Raw genomic sequence first — 21653 nt, 5'->3', positions numbered from 1 at the left:
CTCCTCCATCTTCCTTCTTATGTTATTGATACCAAGAGGTTTGCCAGATTGTAACGGAAAAGAAATGAACACTTTATTTGTTCCATTCATTGTGAACTCAGTTTTGAGTGTGGTGCCTCTAGTGGCCTAAACTACCAGACCTCTTTGGAATTTCAATGCTTTTGGATTTGAACTGTTATCCATTCCTCCCCTGCCCCACCACGCCCCCATCCCACACCTCAGGGACCTCAGTACATACCCCTGCAATAACACACTGTACATTCTACATGGCTGCATACAGGTAGGGACCAGTGTTTAATTAAACAGCAGTCAGTTGAAGTTGACCACTTGGGGCTGTCAATGGGGAACAGAACCACATGGGAGCCTACCTGTTGCAATTCCTGGGCCAGACTGATTCAGAGAATGAAGGACCAGTTATTGATCTAAATGCATCATAATTGTTCCAGGAAAAAAGCCTTATGACAGTGTCATTGCTGTGTTGTAGCTGTGTTTCAAGTTTATTAATGTCAAGCAGATCTGAAAACACATACAATAAAGCTGTATGGAACTTCTGTATTGCATTAGCCCTATTTAGACTGGTCAGGATACACTGACCAGGAGATGTAGTAGGAACAACTAAAAAGACAAATAAAACAGTTCAGTTAAATATAGTTCAAAATGTATTTACAGTTAATAAATGACAACCATCACCCAGTCTATCTGTGCAAGAGTTTTCTGTAATGTGGGAGAGCAGGTTCGAGGATCCAATGAGTGAAACAGGAGACACAGATTTAAAATGGGTACATTCGGTATTTATTTAAAAATGAACAGTGAAACACTAAACAGGGTGTCCAGCTAAACAAGCGTTTCGAACTAAATAAATAAGCTACCCAAAACCACTACACTGTACAATGTTACCCTTTAAATGAATGGATACTTGGCTAAAACTCCCCAATTTATAAAACCCAAGAAGTAAGCATGCTGTGAATGGATACTCAACTAAACAATCGCCCATCTACGTCTGCAATGCTCTCTCTCAGTGCTCCTTCAGTGCTGGCCATGACTCTGAGCAGGAAGTGGGTCCTATAGATGGAAGGAAAGAAGAGGGTGACCCCTTCACATGTGCTACCTTTTATATCACCCCCCCCCCCAGGTGCCTGAAATGGGAATGGGCGTCATGGTACATAATGGGAAAAGAGCATTGCAGACTTTAAGTGAATCAATCAGCACAAGGGTAGTGGTTTTCAACTAAAATAAGCCATGACCTGACAGGAAAATCATCCCTCAAAGGTTGTGACACTGTGACAATCTGCCCCTCAGGCTAATAAACTACAGATACAAGACAGAAGTATAATACCCAGTATTATAAGCCCAATAGTTACCCTCTAGTATATTATAGTAGTCCACCAACCTTCCAGTGCCCCAAAAGGCCACTAACATACTCCCAGAGTGAAATAATTATGGAACTGGTCCCTTACTTTCATAATTTTGTTCACCGACTGTTTAAAGTGATCAGCCAGCTGAGTGGTGTTCCCCGACTCGTCAGGAATGTAAGTGCAGCAATCTTGACTAATAACAGCACAAGTACCACCCTTCTCTGCAAGCAGATAATCTAAGGCCATCTGATTTTGCAAGTCGACCATTCGAATAGCTACCTCCTCGGCAGATATCTGGGTTAATGCTTCCTCAGTATCTGTTTCATCAACCAACATTTCTATTGCAGAGATCATGTGTATAATTTCCCGAGACAGCTTAGTGGTACCATACATGGGAAAGGCTATCATCTAAAATGGTTTTGCCTCCATAATAGCACTCTTATTACACTGACCAACATAAGCAGGGTGTTCATCTAGATGACTGAGGTGATGTATCAAAGGCACCACATATCCTGGAGAGCAGCAACCGTACCACCCCATTGGAAGCCACGGATAGGCCAAGGAGTACCAACCTTTATAGGACCCCTCGGTATAGACACGGCCATTTCAGGGTACCTTTCCTGTTCGTACTCGCTGTATCTCACCGTCTGCTTTGACCTGTGCTCATCATAATGTCTGCACCAACATTCCTTTCTCTTCACTGTTGGGTCGGGAATTATCTTCACAGTCGGAACCTTGGAGCTAAATCAACTGTACATAGGGAAGTACCAGCCCTTAAAACACTCGCTCCACTGGGGTCTATTAAGGCTCGTTCTTTAAAGCCACAGCCATATTGTGGGATGAAGTAGGCTGGAATGGACATTCCCTCCCGGCTTTTCCCAAATCAGAACCCCGAGAAGCTGAATAATTTCCCCAAGTCTTTTTCCTGAAAAGGATCATTATTAATGGCATCCCTTCTGCGGTGTGGTTCAGTGTTCACAAACAAATCCAGCAGTCTGACATGTGAGTCCTGTTTGCATATTCATATGTCACTTGCAGGAACGTGTTGCAGGACTGTCCACCACAGATTAGCATCAATACCACTGCCGCCAGCATCCGCCACTTTGCCATTCTGTAATGTAGAGAAACACACATTCACTTTCTCTTGAACATCAGAATATCTGCAGATGCTGGAAATCCAAAGCAACACACACAGTGCTGGGGGAATTCAGTATGGAAACGAGTGAAGGGTCCTGATGAAGGGTTTCAGGCTGAAATGTCGACTGCATGTATACTTTTTTCCTTATGTGTTGCCTGGCCTGGGTGAGTTCCTCCAGCACTTTGTGTGTGTTTCTTCACTCTCTCTTGGTTTTTACCTAACTCTCTAAATTCTCTTTTCAGGACCTCATTGCTTTTCTTTCCTATGTCATTGGTACCAATATGTACCAAGACATGTGGCAGCACCTCCTCCCTTTCCAAAATGTTGTGGACGTGATCTGATTCATCCCTGACCCTGGCAACTGGGAGTCAACGTACCATCTGGATGTCCCGTTCATGTCCACAGAATCTCCTGTCTGTTATAAGGGTTGATGGACCACCCTTGCACTCCCAGGGAGTTCACTAAGTCATTCAATGCCTACTGCACTACCTCCTGCACGGGCCTCTATAGCAGCACATCAATGCTTCCTCTAGGTCCTTAGTGATGGGCACCACCTCTGGAACAGCGGTTGTGAGGCACGAAGCATGTTTGTTCAACAGTCAACTGATTGTGCAACAGCCACCCTGAACGTTATAGGGGGAGGTGTAGGGCAAATAACTCCCTCAGGTAACAGGGCTTCCACAGTCTCCCCAATCTCTTTGGTGTCTTTCTGGATCTGGTACTGTTTGGTGTTGACCACCTTCGAGGGGAGCAGAACTCCCACTTAGCCAATTCCATCAGCTCCTTTGCTCAGTCTACCCCAAAGGATAAATAACCCTGCTTATCTGCAACGATCTATCCCTCAATACATTCGTGCCCAGAATACGTTCAGGAGATGCTGCCACTAGGACAGACATGGCTCCTGGCTGTCCTGCTCCGAGACCTACCTGCAGAGTAACCTAATCATAACTAAGAGAAAATCTGCAGATGCTGGAGATCCAAGCAACACACACAAAATGCTGGAGGAACACAGATGCTGCCTGACCTGCTGAGTTCCTCCAGTATTTTGTGTGTGTTTGCGGAGTAACATTTCAGGCAAGATGAAGGGAACCCCCCCAAGACCCAGAATCCCTGTCAAATGTCAGGATTGCCTGAAATGATGGTATGCTCGGTGCCAGTATCTACTAGTGCCATCGATCCCTGCACATTCCCCTTTCCCCAATGCACCGCAATAGGTATGTAAGGCCTCAGGTCTCCAGCCAGGGAAAGGGCCACCAAGCATCTTTGCCAGGAGCCCTGACTACATCCCTACGGGAGCGGGATGGGAGCACGCCACCTATCGGTGGACACCTGCTGCCACTGGAGGCCAGCCGTGGCCCTTTGTAATCACTCCACTGCGGGATATACGGAATCCCGACCTTGAGACGCAGAATCCGGTGAGAGATCAGGCAAGCTTCTATCCGAGGAGGGATTAGAAGATGACATCCCACTCTTGGCTTTACCCTTGTCTGAATTCCCCTCGCAGTGTTCCTTCGACATCTCATATAAGGTAGAAGTCCTCTCCTTTGGCACCCCTGCCCCGAGCATCCCTTCAGCTATCCTTTCTCCTGGGAAATCCGAGCGAGTTAAGTATGGACATGATATAGTGTCCAGTTTCAACCACAGGGTAATACAACTGATCAGACCAATCTATAGGCAGGATGAGGTTAGCAAGGCTTCCAAAGCCTGTGATATTATCTGTCCAACCCGGGACTCCTTATCTCTCATTTGCAGGTGGGGGGGAGGGTCTCTCTCTTACTCATCCATCTAAAAATACTCATCTTCTGTCCAACCACTGGATTCTGCCATGACTATGCCAAATGTAATGTGGGAGAACAGGTTTGAGGATTACAGGAGACACAGATTTAAAAATGGGAACATTAGGTATTGATTTAAAAATGAATAGTGAAACACTAAACCAGGCATCTAATTAAATGGATACTTAACTGAACAAATGCCTGTCTACATCTAAAAATGCTGTCTCTCAGAGCTCCTTCAGTGCTGGTCATGTCACTCAGCATGAAGTGGGCCCAGTGGATGGCAGGAAAAAAAGAGGGTGAACACTCTAGATATGCTATCTTTTATACCTCCAGGGGACCCAAAACTGGAAATGGGCAAGCCAACTAATGAGAAAAGAACTTCGCAGACTTTAAACAAACCAATCAGCAAGATGGAAGTAGCTTTCGACCAAAATAAGCTGTGCCCCAACAGGACAGTCTTCGCTTCCCTCATTGTCTTACATAAGGAGCCACAAATCCAGAGTGAAAGCAATTCATTCTCGATTTTAAAGGATGGTCAAAGAGAGTGTGTTCAAGTTTGGGGTCATTTTTATAATAAGTTTATCAGCAAATCTAGTGATAGCATGAGGATGGTAAAGTGAATGATCAGCAATGAACTCATTAAAATAGATTACTTTTCATCCCTGCTACTGAAGCTTATGTTCTGAAGATAATGTCTACCATTGTCCCATACTTACACATAGATTCAGTGCAGGTAAATCGTACTCTGTAATCGTTACACTTCCCATCTCTTTTCTCCGTATACACACAATAGAATCCAGTAGAAATGCTGCACCTGTTGACCACAGTGCAAGAAAATGAGTAAACTGTGAATGCCCTTTGGTATGAAATAATATCAGTAAAAGGATATGGACAGCTTTGTTACGTACCTACAAATGTTCTCTCCAGTCTGTGAGGATGGAACCTCTGATGCTGTTTCCACCTCACAGGTTATCGGGAGATTACAGATGCGGTATGGAAAAGCTTTTTGTAGACTGGTGAGATCTTCACATATTCCCTGTCCTGATGGGTTATCACGGTGAAACCATTCAGTTTTGCATATATTGACTGAAGATGAGAAGCAAGAAGTACATTAATAATGAATACAAATTCTGTTAGATCTCACCTGTTGTGTTTGAATTGCGGCCAATCGATGAACGTGATCCATTAGCAAGGGCAAATAAAAATAAGGCAGAAGCAAGTGGAGCAGCCATCGTTGGAGGGGCAAGCGTTTAAGTGGTGAGGCTTTGGCATTGGCTGACTAGGCTTGGTGAGGAAAGTTTCTGGGAAGTCTCTTTTGCTTCTTTATTTTTCATTCCTAATCAGTGGGTGAGCACTTAGGGAAGAGTGACCACAATTCTTTAACTTTCAGGATAGCTATAGACAAGAATAGGTAATAATCCTTGCAGGAGAGTTTTAAATTGGAGTAGGTCAAATTACATGGGCATTAGGTAGGAACTAAGGACAGTTAATTGAGAACACCTTGTTTCTGGCAAATCCACATTAGACATGTGGAGAGTATTTATAGATCAATTGCATAAAGTACAGGAAATGTATGTTCCAGTTAGAAGGAAGGGCAGGGCTGGAAATATAAGAGAACCTCGGATGTCCAGAGAAGTGATGAATTTAGTTGAGAAGAAAAGACATGTAAAGCATCAGAAGTTAGGATCAAACAGAGCACATGAGAATTATAAAGAAGTCAGAAAAGAAATACAGAAGGGAATTAGGAAAGCCAGGAGGGGTCATGAAAAATCCTTGGCAAGTAGGATTAAGGTGAATCCCAAGGCATTCTATACATACATCAAGAGCAAGAAGATAACTAAGGAGAGAGCAGGATCACTCAAGGATAAAGAGAGGAACATTTCCTTGGATGTGAGTGAGGTCACATGGGACAGGAGGCCTAGGGAGAAAGAAAAGGAGGGGGGGGAAGCCCAGAGGATGGGCAAGGGGTATAGTGAGGGGGACAGAGGGAGAAAAAGAAGGTGTGTATATAAAGAAATAACGGATGGGGTATGAGGGGGAGGTGGGGCATTAGTGGAAGTTTGAGAAGTCAATGTTCATGCCATCAGGTTGGAGACTACCCAGACGAAATATAAGGTGTTGTTCCTCCAACCTGAGTGTGGCTTCATTTTTACAGTTCAGGAGGCCATGGATAGACATGTCAGAATGGGAATGGGATGTGTAATTAAAATGTGTGGCCACTGGGAGATCCTGCTTTCGCTGGCGGACAGAGCATAGGTGTTCAGTGAGATGATCTCCAAGTCTGAGTCAGGTCTCGCCAATATATAGAAGGCCACATTGGGAGCACTGGATGCAGTATATCACCCCAGTCGACTCACAGGTGAAGTGCCGCCTCACCTGGAAGGACTGTCTGGGGCCCTGAATGGTGGTAAGGGAGGAAGCGTAAGGGCATATGTAGCACTTGTTCCGCTTACAAGGATAAGTGCCAGGAGGGAGATCGTTGGGGAGGGATGGGGGTCTGAATGGATAAGGGAGTCGCGTAGGGAGCAATCCCTGCGGAAAGTAGAGGGGAAGGGGAGGGAAAGATGTGCTTAGTGGTGGGATCCCATTGGAGGTTGCGGAAGTTACAGAGAATTGTATGTTGGACCCGGAGGCTGGTGGGCTGGTAGGTGACTTCTGAATGAAACCTGGGAGTCCTCAAAGACTGGCAATTACAAGCAGCCATTATTGTTTACTGAGAAGACCCACTCTCTATTTCACGATTATTGAAGTCAAAAAACACTTCAACCTAGACACGGTGTCGTTTGATGGAGCTTTTGAACTTCTGTTAAAATTTGCAATAGTTAGGATTTGAAAGATTTACTCACTGGGAGTTGCAGTAGAATTTGTACCTGAAAGCAGAAAGAAAACAATTTATTTAATTATAATTTGAAAACCATTGACAGCTATTAAAGGTCAGCGATTACACTGCTAAACTGTGGAGTCCCCACATCACACGGCAGGTTCTGCATTTACCTCGGGCCACTAATCCGGAGAGGAGGTTAAACATTCTTGCTGCAAAAGCACGGTCAAATAACGCTTGCTGATCATTGGGGTGACTAGATTCCTGGACTACATGACCACTTTGGAGTTAAATGAATTTGCAACCTCATTCTAAACCATCCCACCCACGGGGAATTTTGAAAATATGTCTGCATAAAGCACGTTCTACAATGATGCACAGAGCCCACTGGACGATGCTTTCAAACAGCAGACAGTGAAAGTTAACCACTTGGAATTGGCGAAAGGGGAATGATGTGACATCGGAGCCAACTTGACTGGCGAAATTCCTTTCTGTACCGACCCAGAAAATAACGGACTGGTTGATGATCTAAATGTATCCAATCGCTGCAGGAGGAAAAGTTGTAGCTGTGTTTCACATTAATTATAATCAAGAAGCTCTTGATATACAAACGATGAGGGAAGACAGAGCCCTTTTACTGCAGTCACAGTTATGCTTTTAGACTAGGAAGGATATACTCACCAGGAGTTGTAGTGGAAGCAGTACCTTAAAGCAGAAAGAAAAAAGTTCAGTTAATTATAATTTGAAAATTATTATGTTTGTATATGTCAATCATCACCCGGCCATAATGTGGGAGTCTTCTCCCTCCACAAGGGCTTCAATTGTCACCCGCGGCACCACAATACAGGAGTGGGTGTAATGCAGTCTCAATCCCAAAGAATTGTAGGGTGAGGAGTGCACATGACAAGTGTTACTTGAATTTTGGACAATATGAAAGTGAGCATAGATAGCTATAGTAAGAGGGTGGCAATGTGAATGATCGCCTCGCAAGAATTAAATCAGCTGACAGTCCAGCTTTTCTTTTCAGACATGTTCTGAAATCAATAATCACCATTGCTCCATTCAGTATTGCAGCTACTGACCGAAGATGGATAACAAAAATTACATTAATATTAAATGCATTTTCTAATGGTACTCATCTGCTGTCTTTATAAGCAAAATATACATACAAATATTTGGTATCAGAATGAATTACGTGAACTTGCATATGAGAGCCCAATGCATTACGCAGTCACTGATGTGCTGTTCAGTTTCCTTTACCCATCATGTCCAGTGGTGGCTTCAGTCAAGAACGTTTTCCTGTCAGCTCCAGAACTAGTCCTGACCCCGACACACATGCTTCGTACTCCCTCTCCTCAACAAACCTCCAGCTTTGCAGTATCAGAATTGTCACTGTTCCCCAAATCTTGTCCATGTTATCACCATCACCTTCTATCAATATCCGCTCATCCAATCAGATATCTTATCTCTCTGAATACTTCAATGGGTCTTATCAGTCATTGGTTGGGACAAGTATAATGTGCACTCCTTTGCCTTCATTAGATGTGAAATGGTATCAACAAATCTGCCAGCAACAAGTGTAATGCACATAGTGAACAAGTTGTGGGTATTTTATTATCAAAATGGACCAGCTGTCCATGGTATTGGAACACATAGTAAAGGTGATCTTTTCTCTTGATTTAAATAGTTACAGATAGCAGTATTATTATGCGGGTCTCGCAATTGATAGTGGGAAAATGAAACAGACTGATTATAATGAATGTGAGTCTCCCATTGTTATAACAATAACATGTTCTAGAGAATCACCATTATCCTCCATGTCCTTCTATTTGGTGCATATTAATCCAAAGGCCTAATTTAGTTTAATGTCCACATGAGCTTGTTTCAGATGTAAATTGTCTCCTTTGACCTTGAGTGGCTGTACACAGTCTCCAGCTGTCCTCTTGTTTACAATGTTTGCGTGAAATGCGTTTGGATTTTCTCAATTATTTTCACAAAGGGTATTTTCTGTCTGTATGAGATCTTCTGAATCCTTATTATGTTGCATCCCTGATTGCTTTATATTCTGCAAGAGCCTAAACTGCCTTCTGCGTCTAAGACCTAAAGTATACTTTCTTTTGCTTTTTACTGAATTTAGAACGTGTTTTCTAATGATACGAATTTTTTTCACATTTGTCTTTGTTCTTCACAGGAAAATTTGTTCCTTACTTCTGACCAGCTGGTCTTCAAATGACTCGCACATGTCAGATGTGGACGATCCCAATCACAGCTTCTCTGTATCTTCTCACCTAAGCTGCTTCCTCACACTGCTGTGGCTAGCCTTTTCCCCTGTGTCTCACTTTCTGATGACTTCAGTCTTCACCTGAAACTGACCGTCACTACAAGAATAATCACCTCTGAAGACATTGAATCAGCTGACAGCCCAGCTTTTCTCTTCAGACTTAAGTTCTGAAACCAATAATCACATTCAGTATGACAGTTACTGACTGAAGATGGATAATAAGAACTAATTATAATAAATGCGTTTTCTGATGGTACTCATCTGCTGTCTATGTAAGCAGAATATACATGCAGAAATATATTTGGTATCAGAATGCATCTATGTTGTTCGATGGAGCTTTTGAACTGCAGTTAAGATTTAAAATATTTAGGATTTGAGGGGTGTACTCACTGGGAGCTGCAGGAGAACTAACACCTAAAAGCAGAAAAAAAACAATTTATTTAATTACTGTTTGAAAGGCATTGGTAGTTTTTAAAGGTCAACTATTACGCTGCTAAACAGTGGAGTCATCACATCACACGGCAGGTTCAGCATTTACCTAGGGCCGCTAGGTTAAACATTCTTGCTGCAAAAGTACGATCAAATAAGGCTTGCTGAAGGTTGGGGTGACTAGATTCCTGGACTACATGACCACTTTGAAGTTAAATGAATTTACGACCTCATTCTATCCCGTCCCACCCACGGGGAATTTTGTAAATAGGTCTGCATAAAGAATGTTCTATAAGGATGCACATAGTTCACTAGACGTTGCTTTCAAACAGCAGTCTGTGAAAGTTAACCACTTGGAACTGGCGAAAGGGGAATGAAATGGCATCGGAGCCCACTTGACTGGTGAAATTCCTGTTCTGTACCGACCCAGAAAATAACAGACTGGTTGATGATCTAAATGCTTCCAATTGTTGCAGGAGGAAAAGTTGTAGCTGTGCTTCACGTTAATTATCATCAAGGAGCTCTTGAAATACAAATGATGAGGCTTGCCAGAGCCATTATACTGCAGTCACAGTTAGGCTTTCATAATAGGAAGGAGATACTCACCTGGAGTTGTAGTAGACGCAGTACCTTAAAGCAGAAAGAAAAAAGTTCAGTTAATTATAATTTGGAAATTATTATCTGTTTATATATGTCAATCATCAATCGGCCATAATGTGGGAGAGTCTTCTCTCTCCACAAAGGCTTCAATTGTCACCCGCGGCACCACAAAACAGGAGTGGGTGTAAGGCATTCTCAATCCCAAAGAATTGTTTGGTAAGGAGTGTTCAAGACAGCGGTTACTGGAATATTGGACAATTCAGAAGTGAGCATTGGTATCTAAAGTGAGAATGTGGCAGAGTGAATGAGCAACTCTGAAAACATGCATTTCCTGTGTATATAAGCAGATTATACATGCAGAAATATATTTGGTATCAGAATGCATTACATCAACTTGCATATGAGAGCACAATGTGTTACGCAATCTCTGATGTGCTGTTCAGTTTCCCGAACCCATCTTGTCCAATGCTGGCTACTGACAAGAACGATATCCCCTCACACCAGAACTGATTCTGACCCCTTCACACGTGCTTTGTACACCCTGTCCTCAATATAAATCCAGGTTTCATTATTTTCAGCTTATCATCAGTATCACAATTGTCCTATTAAAGAACGTATACTTTTTTTTTTGCTTTCTACTGAATTTAGAACTCTTGTGTCCTAACGATATGAAAATTTTGCATAGTTGTCTTTGTTCCTCACAAGAAAATATTGTTCCTGAGTTCTGACCAGCTGGCCTTCAAATGACTCGCACATGTGAGATGTGGATGAACCCAATAACAGATTCTCCATATCTTCCCTCCTCAGCTGTTTTCTCGTGCTACTGTGGCTAGCTTATCCCCTGTGTGTCACTTTCTCATGATTTCAGTCTTCACCTGAAACTGATCATTACTAACACAATGGTAAATCTAATCGATTTGCGACCACTGTCCACTGAAAACTCCAATCCCCAAGCAAGACATAGTTCCCTAACTTCCCTTAGCAAAGCAATGACCTAAATATATTACGCAAACATGAGGAAATCTGCAGATGCTGGAATTTCAAGCAACACACATAATAGTTGCTGGTAAACACAGCAGGCCAGGCAACATCTCTAGGAAGAGGTACATTCAACATTTCGGGCCAAGACCCTTCGTCAGGACTAACTGAAAGAAGAGCTAGTAAGAGATTTGAAAGTTGCAGGGGGAGGGGGAGATCCAAAATGATAGGAGAAGACAGGTGGGGGAGGGATGGAGCAAAGAGGTGGACAGTTGATTGGCAAAAGGGATAGGAGAGGATCATGGGACAGGAGGCCCAAGGAGAAAGAAAAGGAGAGGGGGGAAGCCCAGAGGATGGGCAAGGGGTATAGTGAGGGGGATAGAGGGAGAAAAAGGAGAGAGAGAAAAAGGTGTGTATATAAAGAAATAATGGAATGGGTACGAGGGGGAGGTGGGGCATTAGCGGAAGTTTGAGAAGTCAATGTTCATGCCATCAGGTTGGAGACTACCCAGACAGAATGTAAGGTGTTGTTCCTCCAACCTGACTGTGGCTTTATTTTTACAGTAGAGGAGGCCATGGATAGACATATCAGAATGGGAATGCGATGTGGAATTAAAATGTGTGGGCACTGGGAGATCCTGCTTTCTCTGGCGGACAGAGCGTAGGTGTTCAGTGAGACGATCTCCCAGTCTGCGTCAGGTCTCGCCAATATATAGAAGGCCACATCGGGAGCACAGGACGCAGTATATCACCCCAGCCGACTCACAGGTGAGATGTCGCCTCACCTGGAAGGACTTTCTGGGGCCTTGAATGGTAGTTGGTAGTGAGGGAGGAAGTGGAAGGGCATATGTAGCACTTGTTCCGCTTACGAGGGTAAGTGCCAAGAGGGAGATTGGTGGGGAGGGATGGGGGTCTGAATGGATAAGGGAGTCGCGTAGGGAGCAATCCCTGCGGAAAGTAGAGGGGAAGGGGAGGGAAAGATGTGCTTAGTGGTGGGATCCCATTGGAAGTTGTGGAAGTTACAGAGAATTATATGTTGGACCCGGAGGCTGGTGGGCTGGTAGGTGACTTCTGAATGAAACTTGGGAGTTCTCAAAGACTGGCAATTACAAGCAGCAATTATTGTTTACTGAGAAGACCCACTCTCTATTTCACGATTATTGAAGTCAAAAAACACTTCAACCTAGATACGGTGTCGTTCGATGGAGTTTTTGAACTTCTGTTAAAATTTGCAATAGTTAGGATTTGAAAGATTTACTCACTGGGAGTTGCAGTAGAATTTGCACCTGAAAGCAGAAAAAAAAACAATTTACTTAAATATAATTTGAAAACCATTGACAATTGTTAAAGGTCAACTATTACACTGCTAAACTGTGGAGTCCCCACATCACACGGCAGGTTCAGCCTTTACCTTGGGCCACTAATCCGGAGAAGAGGTTAAACATTCTTACTGCAAAAGCACGGTCAAATAACGCTTGCTTATGGTTGGGGTGACTAGATTCCTGGACTACATGACCACTTTGGAGTTAAATGAATTTGCAACCTCATTCTAAACCATCCCACCCACGGAGAATTTTGAAAATATGTCTGCATAAAGCACATTTACAATGATGCACAGAGCTCACTGGACGATGCTTTCAAACAGCAGTCAGTGAAAGTTAACCACTTGGAACCGGCGAAAGGGGAATGGAACGGCATTGGAGCCAAATTGACTCGTGCAGTTCCTGTTCTGTACCGACCCAGAAAGTAACGGACTGGTTGATGATCTAAATGCCTCCAATCGCTGCAGGAGGAAAAGTTGTAGCTGTGTTTCACATTAATTATAATCTAGGAGCGCTTGAAATACAAACGACGAGGCTTGACAGAGCCTTTATACTGCAGTCACAGTTACGTTTTAGAATAAGAAGGATATACTCACCTGGAGTTGTAGTAGATGCAGTACCTTAAAGCAGAGAGAAAAAAGTTCAGTTAATTATAATTTGAAAATTATTATCTGTTTATAAATGTCAATCATCACCGACCATAATGTGGGAGAGTCTTCTCTCTCCACAAGGGCTTCAATTGTCACCCGCGGCACCACAAAACAGGAGTGTGTGTAAGGCATTCTCAATCTCAAAGAATTGTACGGTAAGGAATGTTCAAGACAGCGGTTACAAGAATTTTGGACAGTTCAGAAGTGAGCATTGATACCAAAAGAAAGAAGGTTGCAGAGTGAATGATCATCTCTGAAGACATTAAATCAGCTGACAGTCCAGCTTTTCTCTTCAGACATGTTCTGAAATCAATAATCACCATTCGGTATTGGAGCTACTGAGTGAAGATGGATAATAAGAACTACGTTAATATTAAATGCATTTCCTGATGGGACTCATCTGTTGTCTATATAAGCAGAATATACATACAGAAATATATTTGGTATCAGAATGTATTACATCAACTTGCATATGAGAGTGCAATGTGTTACGCAATCTCTGATGTGCTGTTCAGTTTCCTGAAACCATCTTGTCCAATGGTGGCTACTGACAAGAACAATATCCCCTCAACTCCAGAACTGATCCTGACCCCTTCACACGTGCTTCGTACACCCTCTCCTCAATAAACCTCCAGCTTGCATTATTATCAGCTTGTCATCAGTATCACAATTGACCTATAAAAGGAAGTATACTTTTTTTTGCTTTCTACTGAATTGAGAACTGTTGTGTCCTAACGATATGAAATTCCCGCATATTTATCATTGTTCCTCACAGGGAAAATTTCATTCCTGCACTCTGACCAGCTTGCCTTCGAATTGACTCGCACATGTGAGATGTGGATGAACCCAATAACAGATTCTCCATATCTTCCCTCCTCAGCTGTTTCCTCGTGCTACTGTGGCTAGCTTTTCCCCTGTGTCACGTTCTCATGATTTCAGTCTTCACCTGAAACTGATCATTACTAAAACAATGCTAAATCTGATCAATTTGCTACCAATGTCCACAAAAAATTTGTCCAGTGAAAACTTCAATCACCAAGCAAGACTCAATTTTCTAACTTCCCTTAGCATATGAATGACCTGAATGAAACCTGGGAGTATTCTAAGACTGGCAATTACAAGCAGCAATTATTGTTTGCTAAGAAGACCCACTCTCTGTTTCAAGATTATTAAAGTCCAAAAAATCTTCAAGCTAGACACAATGTCGTTTGATGGAGCTTTTGAACTGCTGTTAAAATTTGCAATATTTAGGATTTGAAAGATATACTCACTGGGAGTTGCAGTAGAACTAGCACCTGAAAGCAGAAAAAAACAATTTGTTTAATTACAATTTGAAAACCATTGACAGTTATTAAAGGTCAGCTTTTACATTCACAAAACACGGCAGGTTCAGCATTTACCTCAGGCCACTAACCGGGGGAGGAGGTTAAACATTCTTGCTGCAAAAGCATGGTCAAATCAGGCTTGCTTAAGTTTGGGGTGACTAGATTCCTGGACTACATGACCAGTTTCGAATTAAATGAATTTTCAACCTCATTCTATCCCGTCCCACCCACGGGGAGCTGTCGGAGCAGTGCTGTCAGGATAATCAAGGACATGACCCACCCAGCCAACACACTTTTCGTCCATCTTCCCTCCGGGAGATGGCTCAGGAGCTTGAAGACTCGTACGGGCAGATTTGGGAACAGCTTCTTTCCAACTGTGATAAGACTGCTGAACAGATCCAGACCCAGATCTGGGCCGTACCCTCCAAATATCCAATAAGAAACTCTCCATTTCTTCTCTCCTCAGCTGTTTCCTTGTGCTACTGTGGCTAGCTTTACCCCCCTGTGTCACTTTCTCACACACAGTCAGGTCACTGGTCTGAGTGCTACTGGTACCATGTAACCCAGTACTACCTATCGCATGGTCGGGTGGTTGGCGACAGGTAGTACTGCAGGATGAAAACAAGACCTCTCAAAGGGCAGATGAACACTCTCGTAGGGTCAACGGCCATCTAGCAAACACGTGCTGTGAAGCGCGGAAAGGGCATCCCTTGCATCGAAGCTTGGTCTAGCCATTCACTGCAACAGAACTTCCCCCAGCTGTCTCGGACCGCACCATGCCGCTGGATCCGGGAGGGGATGTCGAAAGGGTGGGTCTGGGCCTCTGCAATCCCCTAGTCACCTAAAATCCACTCACGCACACACTGTTCCTTTCTGAGGAGTTGGGTATAAACCCCACTAACTGACTGAAAGTAACTATCATCATCCTATGGGATGGATAGCCAGTGAAGGTAGATTTTCTCATGATTTCATCTTCACCTGAAACTGAAACTGATCGTTACTAAAACAATGCTAAATCTGATCGATTTATGACCACAGTCCACAATACATTTGTTCACTGAAAACTCCAATCACCAAGCAAGAGAGAGTTCCCTAACTTTCTTAGTATAGCAATGACCTAAATATATTACTTCTGAATGAAACCTGGGTGTTCTCAAAAACTGGCAATGACAAGCAGCAATTATTGTTTACCAAGAAGACCCACTCACAGTTTTAAGAGTATTAAAATCAAAAAAATTTCCAGCTAGACACAATCTCGTTCGATAGAGCGATGGATGCACTAAAAGTTTGCAATATTTAGGATCTGAAAGATATACTCACTGGGAGTTGCAGTAGAACTAGCACCTGAAAGCAGAACAAAACAATTTATTTGATTATAATTTGAAAACCATTGACAGTTATTAAAGGTCTGCTATTAAACTGCTAAACTGTGGAGTCCTCACATCACACGGCAGGTTCAGCATTTACCTCAGGCCACTAACCCGGAGAGAAGGTCAAACATTCTTGCTGTAAAAGCACGGTCAAATAAGGCTTGTGTAAGGTTGGAGTGACTAGATTCCTGGACTAAATGACCACTTCGGAGTTAAATGAATTTGCAACCTCATTCTATCCGGTCCCACCCACGGAGGAGTTTTGTAAATATGTCTGCATGAAGCATGTTCTGCAAGGATGCACATAGTTCACTAAATGTTGCTTTCAGACAGCAGTCAGAGAAAGTTAACCACTTGGAACTGGCGAAAGGGGAATGAAATGGCATCGGAGCCCACTTGACTCGTGAAATTCCTGTTCTGTACCGACCCAGAAAATAACGGACTGGTTGATGATCTAAATGCATCCAATCGTTGCAGGAGGAAAAGTTGTAGCTGTTCTTCACATTAATTATAATCAAGGAGCTCTTGAAATACAAATGATGAGGCTTGACAGAGCCTTTTTACTGCAGTCACAGTTACTTTTTGGAATAGGAAGGATATATTCACCTGGAGTTGTAGTAGACGCAGTACCTTAAAGCAAAAAGAAAAAAGTTCAGTTAATTATAATTTGAAAATTATTATCTGTTTATATATGTCAATCATCACCCGGCCATAATGTCGGCGTGTCTTCTCTCTCCACAAGGGCTTCAATTGTCACCCGCGGCACCACAAAACAGGAGTGTGTGTGTAAAGCAATCTCAATCCCAAAGAATTGTTCGGTAACGAGTGTTCAAGCAGTGGTTACTAGAATTTTAGACAATTCAGAAGTGAGCTTTGGTACCTAAAAGAAGAAGGTGACAGAGTGATTGATCAGCTCTGAAGACATTAACTCAGCTGACAGTCCAGCTTTTCTCCTCAGACACGTTCTGATATCAATAATCACCATTTAGTATTGCAGCTACTGACAGAAGATGGATTGTAAGAATTACATTAATGGTAAATGCATTTCCTGATGGTACTCATCTGTTGTCTATACAAGCAGAATATACATACAGAAATATATTTGGTATCAGAATGTATTACATCAACTTGCATATGAAAGCGCAATGTGTTACGCATTCTCTGATGTGCCGTTCAGTTTCCCGAACCCATCTTGTCCAATGGTGGCTACTGACAAGAACAATATCCCCTCAACTCCAGAACTGATCCTGACCCCTTCACATGTGCTTCGTACACCCTCTCCTCAATCAACCTCCAGCTTTCATTATTATCAGCTTATCATCAATTTCCCAATTTCCCTCGGGATCAGTAAAGTATATCTATATATCCATCAATATCACAATTTCTTCTAAAAGAACGTATACTTTTCTTTTGCTTTATTCTGAATTTAGACCTGTTATGTCCTAACGATGTGCAAATTCCATATAGTTGTCATTGTTCCTCACAGGAAAATTTTGTTCCTGAGATCTGACCAGCTTGCTTTCAAATGACTCGCACATGTCAGATGTGGATGAACCCAATCAGAGATTCTCCATATCTTCCCTCCTCAGCTGTTTCCTCGTGCTACTGTGGCTAGCTTATCCCCTGTGTGTCACTTTCTCATGATTTCAGTCTTCACCTGAAACTGATTGTTACTAAAACAATGCTAAATCTGATCGATTTGCAACCAATGCCCACAAAAAATTTGTCCAGTGAAAACTCCAATCACCAAGCAAGACTCAGTTTTCTAACGCAAACAACAGGAATTCTGCAGATGCTGGAAATTCAAGCAACACACATAAAAGTTGCTGGTGAACGCAGCAGGCCAGGCAGCATCTATAGGAAGAGGTACAGTCGACATTTCAGGCTGAGTCCCTTCGTCAGGACTAACTGAAGGAAGAGTCCTTCAGTTAGTCCTGACGAAGGGTCTCGGCCTGAAACGTCGACTGTACCTCTTCCAAGAGATGCTGCCTGGCCTGCTGCGTTCACCAGCAACTTTTATGTGTGTTGCTCAGTTTTCTAACTTCCCTTAGCATAACAATGACCTGAATGAAACCTGGGAGTACTCAAGGACTGGCAATTACAAGCAGCAATTACTGTTTACTGAGAAGACCCACTCTCTATTTCACGATTATTGAAGTCAAAAAAATCTTCAAGCTAGACACGATGTCGTTCGATGGAGCTTTTGAACTGCAGTTAAAATTTGCAATATTTAGGATTTGAAAGATTTACTCACTGGGAGTTGCAGTAGAACTAGCACCTGAAAGCAGAAAATAACAATTTGTTTAATTATAATTTGAAAACTATTGACAGTTATAACAGGTCAGCTGTTACACTGCTAAACTGTGGAGTCCAAAACGGTGGGTTCAGCATTTACCTCGGGCCACTAATCCAGAGAGGAGGTCAAACATTCTTGCTGCAAAAGCACGGTCAAATAAGGCTTGCTTAAGGTTGGGGTGACTAGATACCTGGACTACATGACCACCTTGGAGTTAAATGAATTTGCAACCTCATTGTATCCCGTCCCACCCACTGGGAATTTTGTTAATATGTCTGCATAAAGCATCAAGAGGAATTCTGCAGATGCTGGAAATTCAAGCAACACACATCAAAGTTGCTGGTGAATGCAGCAGGCCAGGCAGCATCTATAGGAAGAGGTGCAGTCGACGTTTCGGGCCAAGACCCTTCGTCAGGACTAACTGAAGGAAGAGGTAGTAAGAGATTTGAAAGTGGGAGGGGGAGATCCAAAATTATAGGAGTAGACAGGAGGGGTCGGAATGGAGCCAAGAGCTAGACAGTTGATTGGAAAAAGGGATATGATAGGATCATGGGACTGGAGGTCCAGCGAGAAAGAATAGTGGGGGGGGGAACCCAGTGGATGGGCAAAGGGTATAGTGAGAGGGACAGAGGGAGAAAAAGGAGAGAGAGAGGAATGTGTGTATATAAATAAATAACGGATGGGGTACGAGGGGGAGGTGGGGCATTAGCGGAAGTTTGAGAAGTCAATGTTCATGCCATCAGGTTGGAGGCTACCCAGACGGAATATAAGGTGTTGTTCCTCCAACCTGAGTGTGGCTTCATCTTTACAATAGAGGAGGCCGTGGATAGACGTATCAGAATGGGAATGGGACATGGAATTAAAATAAAATTATCTGCTCTCAGGATGAGGCTTTTCATTAATTCCTCCGTCTCTGCCGCATCTGCTCTCACTCAGGATGAGGCTTTTCATTCCAGGACGAGGGAGATGTCCTCCTTTTTTAAAGAAAGGGGCTTCCCTTCTTCCACCATCAACTCTGCTCTCAAACGCATCTCCCCCATTTCACACACATCTGCTCTCACTCCATCCTCCTGCCACCCCACTAGGAATAGGGTTCCCTTCGTCCTCACCTACCACCCCACCAGCCTCCAGGTCCAAAATATTATTCTCCGTAACTTCCGCCACCTCCAACGGGTTCGCACCACTAAGCACATCTTTCCCTCCCCCCCCTGCATTCCGCAAGGATCGCTCCCTACGCAACTCCCTTGTTCATTCGACCCCCCCATCCCACCGCACCGATCTCCCTCCTGGCACTTATCCGTGTAAGCAGAACAAGTGCTGCACATACCCTTACACTTCCTCCCTTACCAGCATTCAGGGCCCCACACAGTCCTTTCAGGTGAGGCGACATTTCACCTGTCAGTCGGCTGGGGTGATATACTGTGTCTGGTGCTCCCGATGTGGCCTTCTATATATTGGCGAGACCTGACGCAGACTGGGAGATCATTTCGCTGAACACCTACGCTCTGTCCGCCAGAGAAAGCAGGATCTCCCAGTGGCCACACTTTTTAATTCCACGTTCCATTCCCATTCAGATATGTCTATCCACGGCCTCCTCTACTGTAAAGATGAAGCCACACTCAGGTTGGAGGAACAACACATATATTTCGTCTGGGTAGCCTCCAACCTGATGGCATGAACATTGACTTCTCAAACTTCCGCTAATGCCCCACCTCCCCCTCGTACCCAATCCGTTATTTATGTATATACACACATTCTTTCTCTCTCTCCTTTTTCTCCCTCTGTCCCTCTTACTATACCCCTTGCCTATCCTCTGGGTTTTTCCCCCATCCCCCTTTTCTTTCTCCCTGGGCCTCCTCTCTCATGATCCTCTCATATCCCTTTTGCCAATCATCTGTCCAGCTCTTGGTTCCATCCCCCTCCCACTTTCAAATCTCTTACTAGTTCTTCTTTCAGTTAGTCCTGACGAAGGGTCTCGGCCGGAAACGTTGACTCTACCTCTTCATATAGATGCTGCCTGGCCTGCTGTGTTCACCAGCAACTTTGGTGTGTGTTGCATAAAGCATGTTCTGCAAGGGTGCACATAGTTCACTGGACTTTGCTTTCAAACAGCAGTCAGTGAAAGTTGACCAGTTGGAACTGGTGAAAGGGGAATTAAATGGCATACAAGCCCAGTTGATTCGTGAAATTCTTGTTCTGTACTGACCCGGAAAATAATGGACTGGTTGATGATCTAAATGCATCCAATCATTGCAGGAGGAAAAGTTGTAGCTCTGTTTCACATTATTGAAAATCAAGGAGCTCTTGAACTACAAATGATGAGGCTTGACAGAGCCATTATACTGCAGTCACAGTTACGCTTTTAGAATAGGAAGGATATACTCACCTGGAGTTGTAGTAGAAGCACTACCTTAAAGCAAAAAGAAAAAAAGTTCAGTTAATTATAATTTGAAAGTTATTATCTGTTTATATATGTCTATCATCACCCGGCCATAATGTGGGAGAGTCTTCTCTCTCCACAAAGACTTCAATTGTTACCCGCGGCACCACAAAACAGGAGTGGGTGTAAGACATTCTCAATTCAAAAGAATTGTATGGTAAGTTGTGTTCAAGACAGCGGTTACTAGAAATTTTGGACAATTGAGAAGTGAGCATTGATACCTAAAGGAAGAAGGTGGCAGAGTGAATGATCACCTCTGAAGATATTAAATCAGCTGACTGTCCAGCTCTTCATTTCAGACTGATTCTGAAATCAATAGTCACCATTGCCCCATTCATAGAAACATAGAAACATAGAAAATAGGTGCAGGAGTAGCTACTGACTGAAGATGGATAATAAGAATTACATTAATATTAAATGCATTTCTGATGGTACTCATCTACTGTCTATATAAGCAGAATATACATTCAGAACTATAATTGGTATTGGAATGCATTACATCAACTTGTATATGGAGCGCAATGTGCTGTTCAGTTTCCCGAACCCATCTTGTCCAATGCTGGCTACTGACAAGAACAATATCCCCTCAACTCCAGAACTGATCCTGACCCCTTCACACGTGCTTTGTACACCCTCTCCTCAATAAACCTCCAGCTTTCATTATTATCAGCTTATTATCAGTATCACAATTGTCCTATAAAAGAACTTATACTATTTTTTGCTTTCTACTGAATTTTGAACTGTTGTGATCAACGATATGAAAATTCTGCGTAGTTGTCATTGTTCCTCACATGAAAATTTTGTTCCTCAGTTCTGACCAGCTTGCCTTCAAATGACTCGTATTTGTCAGATGTGGATGAAGCCAATAAC

At 43.1% G+C, this 21653-nt stretch overlaps 2 protein-coding genes across 2 annotated transcripts in view; both read right to left on the bottom strand.

Moving 5' to 3' along the window:
* Window positions 1-729: 729 nt before the first annotated feature.
* LOC134337694 (uncharacterized) lies at window positions 730-14803 on the bottom strand. The gene is made up of 11 exons (XM_063032886.1): window positions 14767-14803; window positions 14624-14647; window positions 13299-13322; window positions 12643-12666; window positions 10409-10432; window positions 9764-9787; window positions 7774-7797; window positions 7118-7141; window positions 5180-5357; window positions 4988-5085; window positions 730-2466 (listed from the first exon to the last, which is right to left on the bottom strand). Coding segments are annotated over exons 1-11 (483 nt in total). The 3' UTR covers window positions 730-2464.
* A 1997-nt stretch (window positions 14804-16800) lies between these two features.
* The window catches only part of LOC134337693 (uncharacterized), a 48231-nt gene continuing 43378 nt past the window's right edge, over window positions 16801-21653 (bottom strand). Inside the window, exons 20-22 of the mRNA XM_063032885.1 lie at window positions 20730-20753; window positions 18302-18325; window positions 16801-16927 (exon numbers count right to left, since the gene is read on the bottom strand). Of these exons, the coding sequence (XP_062888955.1) occupies window positions 16908-16927; window positions 18302-18325; window positions 20730-20753 (68 nt within the window). The 3' untranslated portion in view covers window positions 16801-16907. The remainder of the gene's footprint in view (window positions 16928-18301; window positions 18326-20729; window positions 20754-21653) is intronic.

This window comes from Mobula hypostoma, chromosome 25 (genome assembly GCF_963921235.1).
Source record: "Mobula hypostoma chromosome 25, sMobHyp1.1, whole genome shotgun sequence".
In the NCBI taxonomy this organism is placed as follows: domain Eukaryota; kingdom Metazoa; phylum Chordata; class Chondrichthyes; order Myliobatiformes; family Myliobatidae; genus Mobula; species Mobula hypostoma.
The sequence above is the reverse complement of the archived record's forward strand: the minus strand, read 5'-3'. Positions and strand labels throughout refer to the sequence as shown.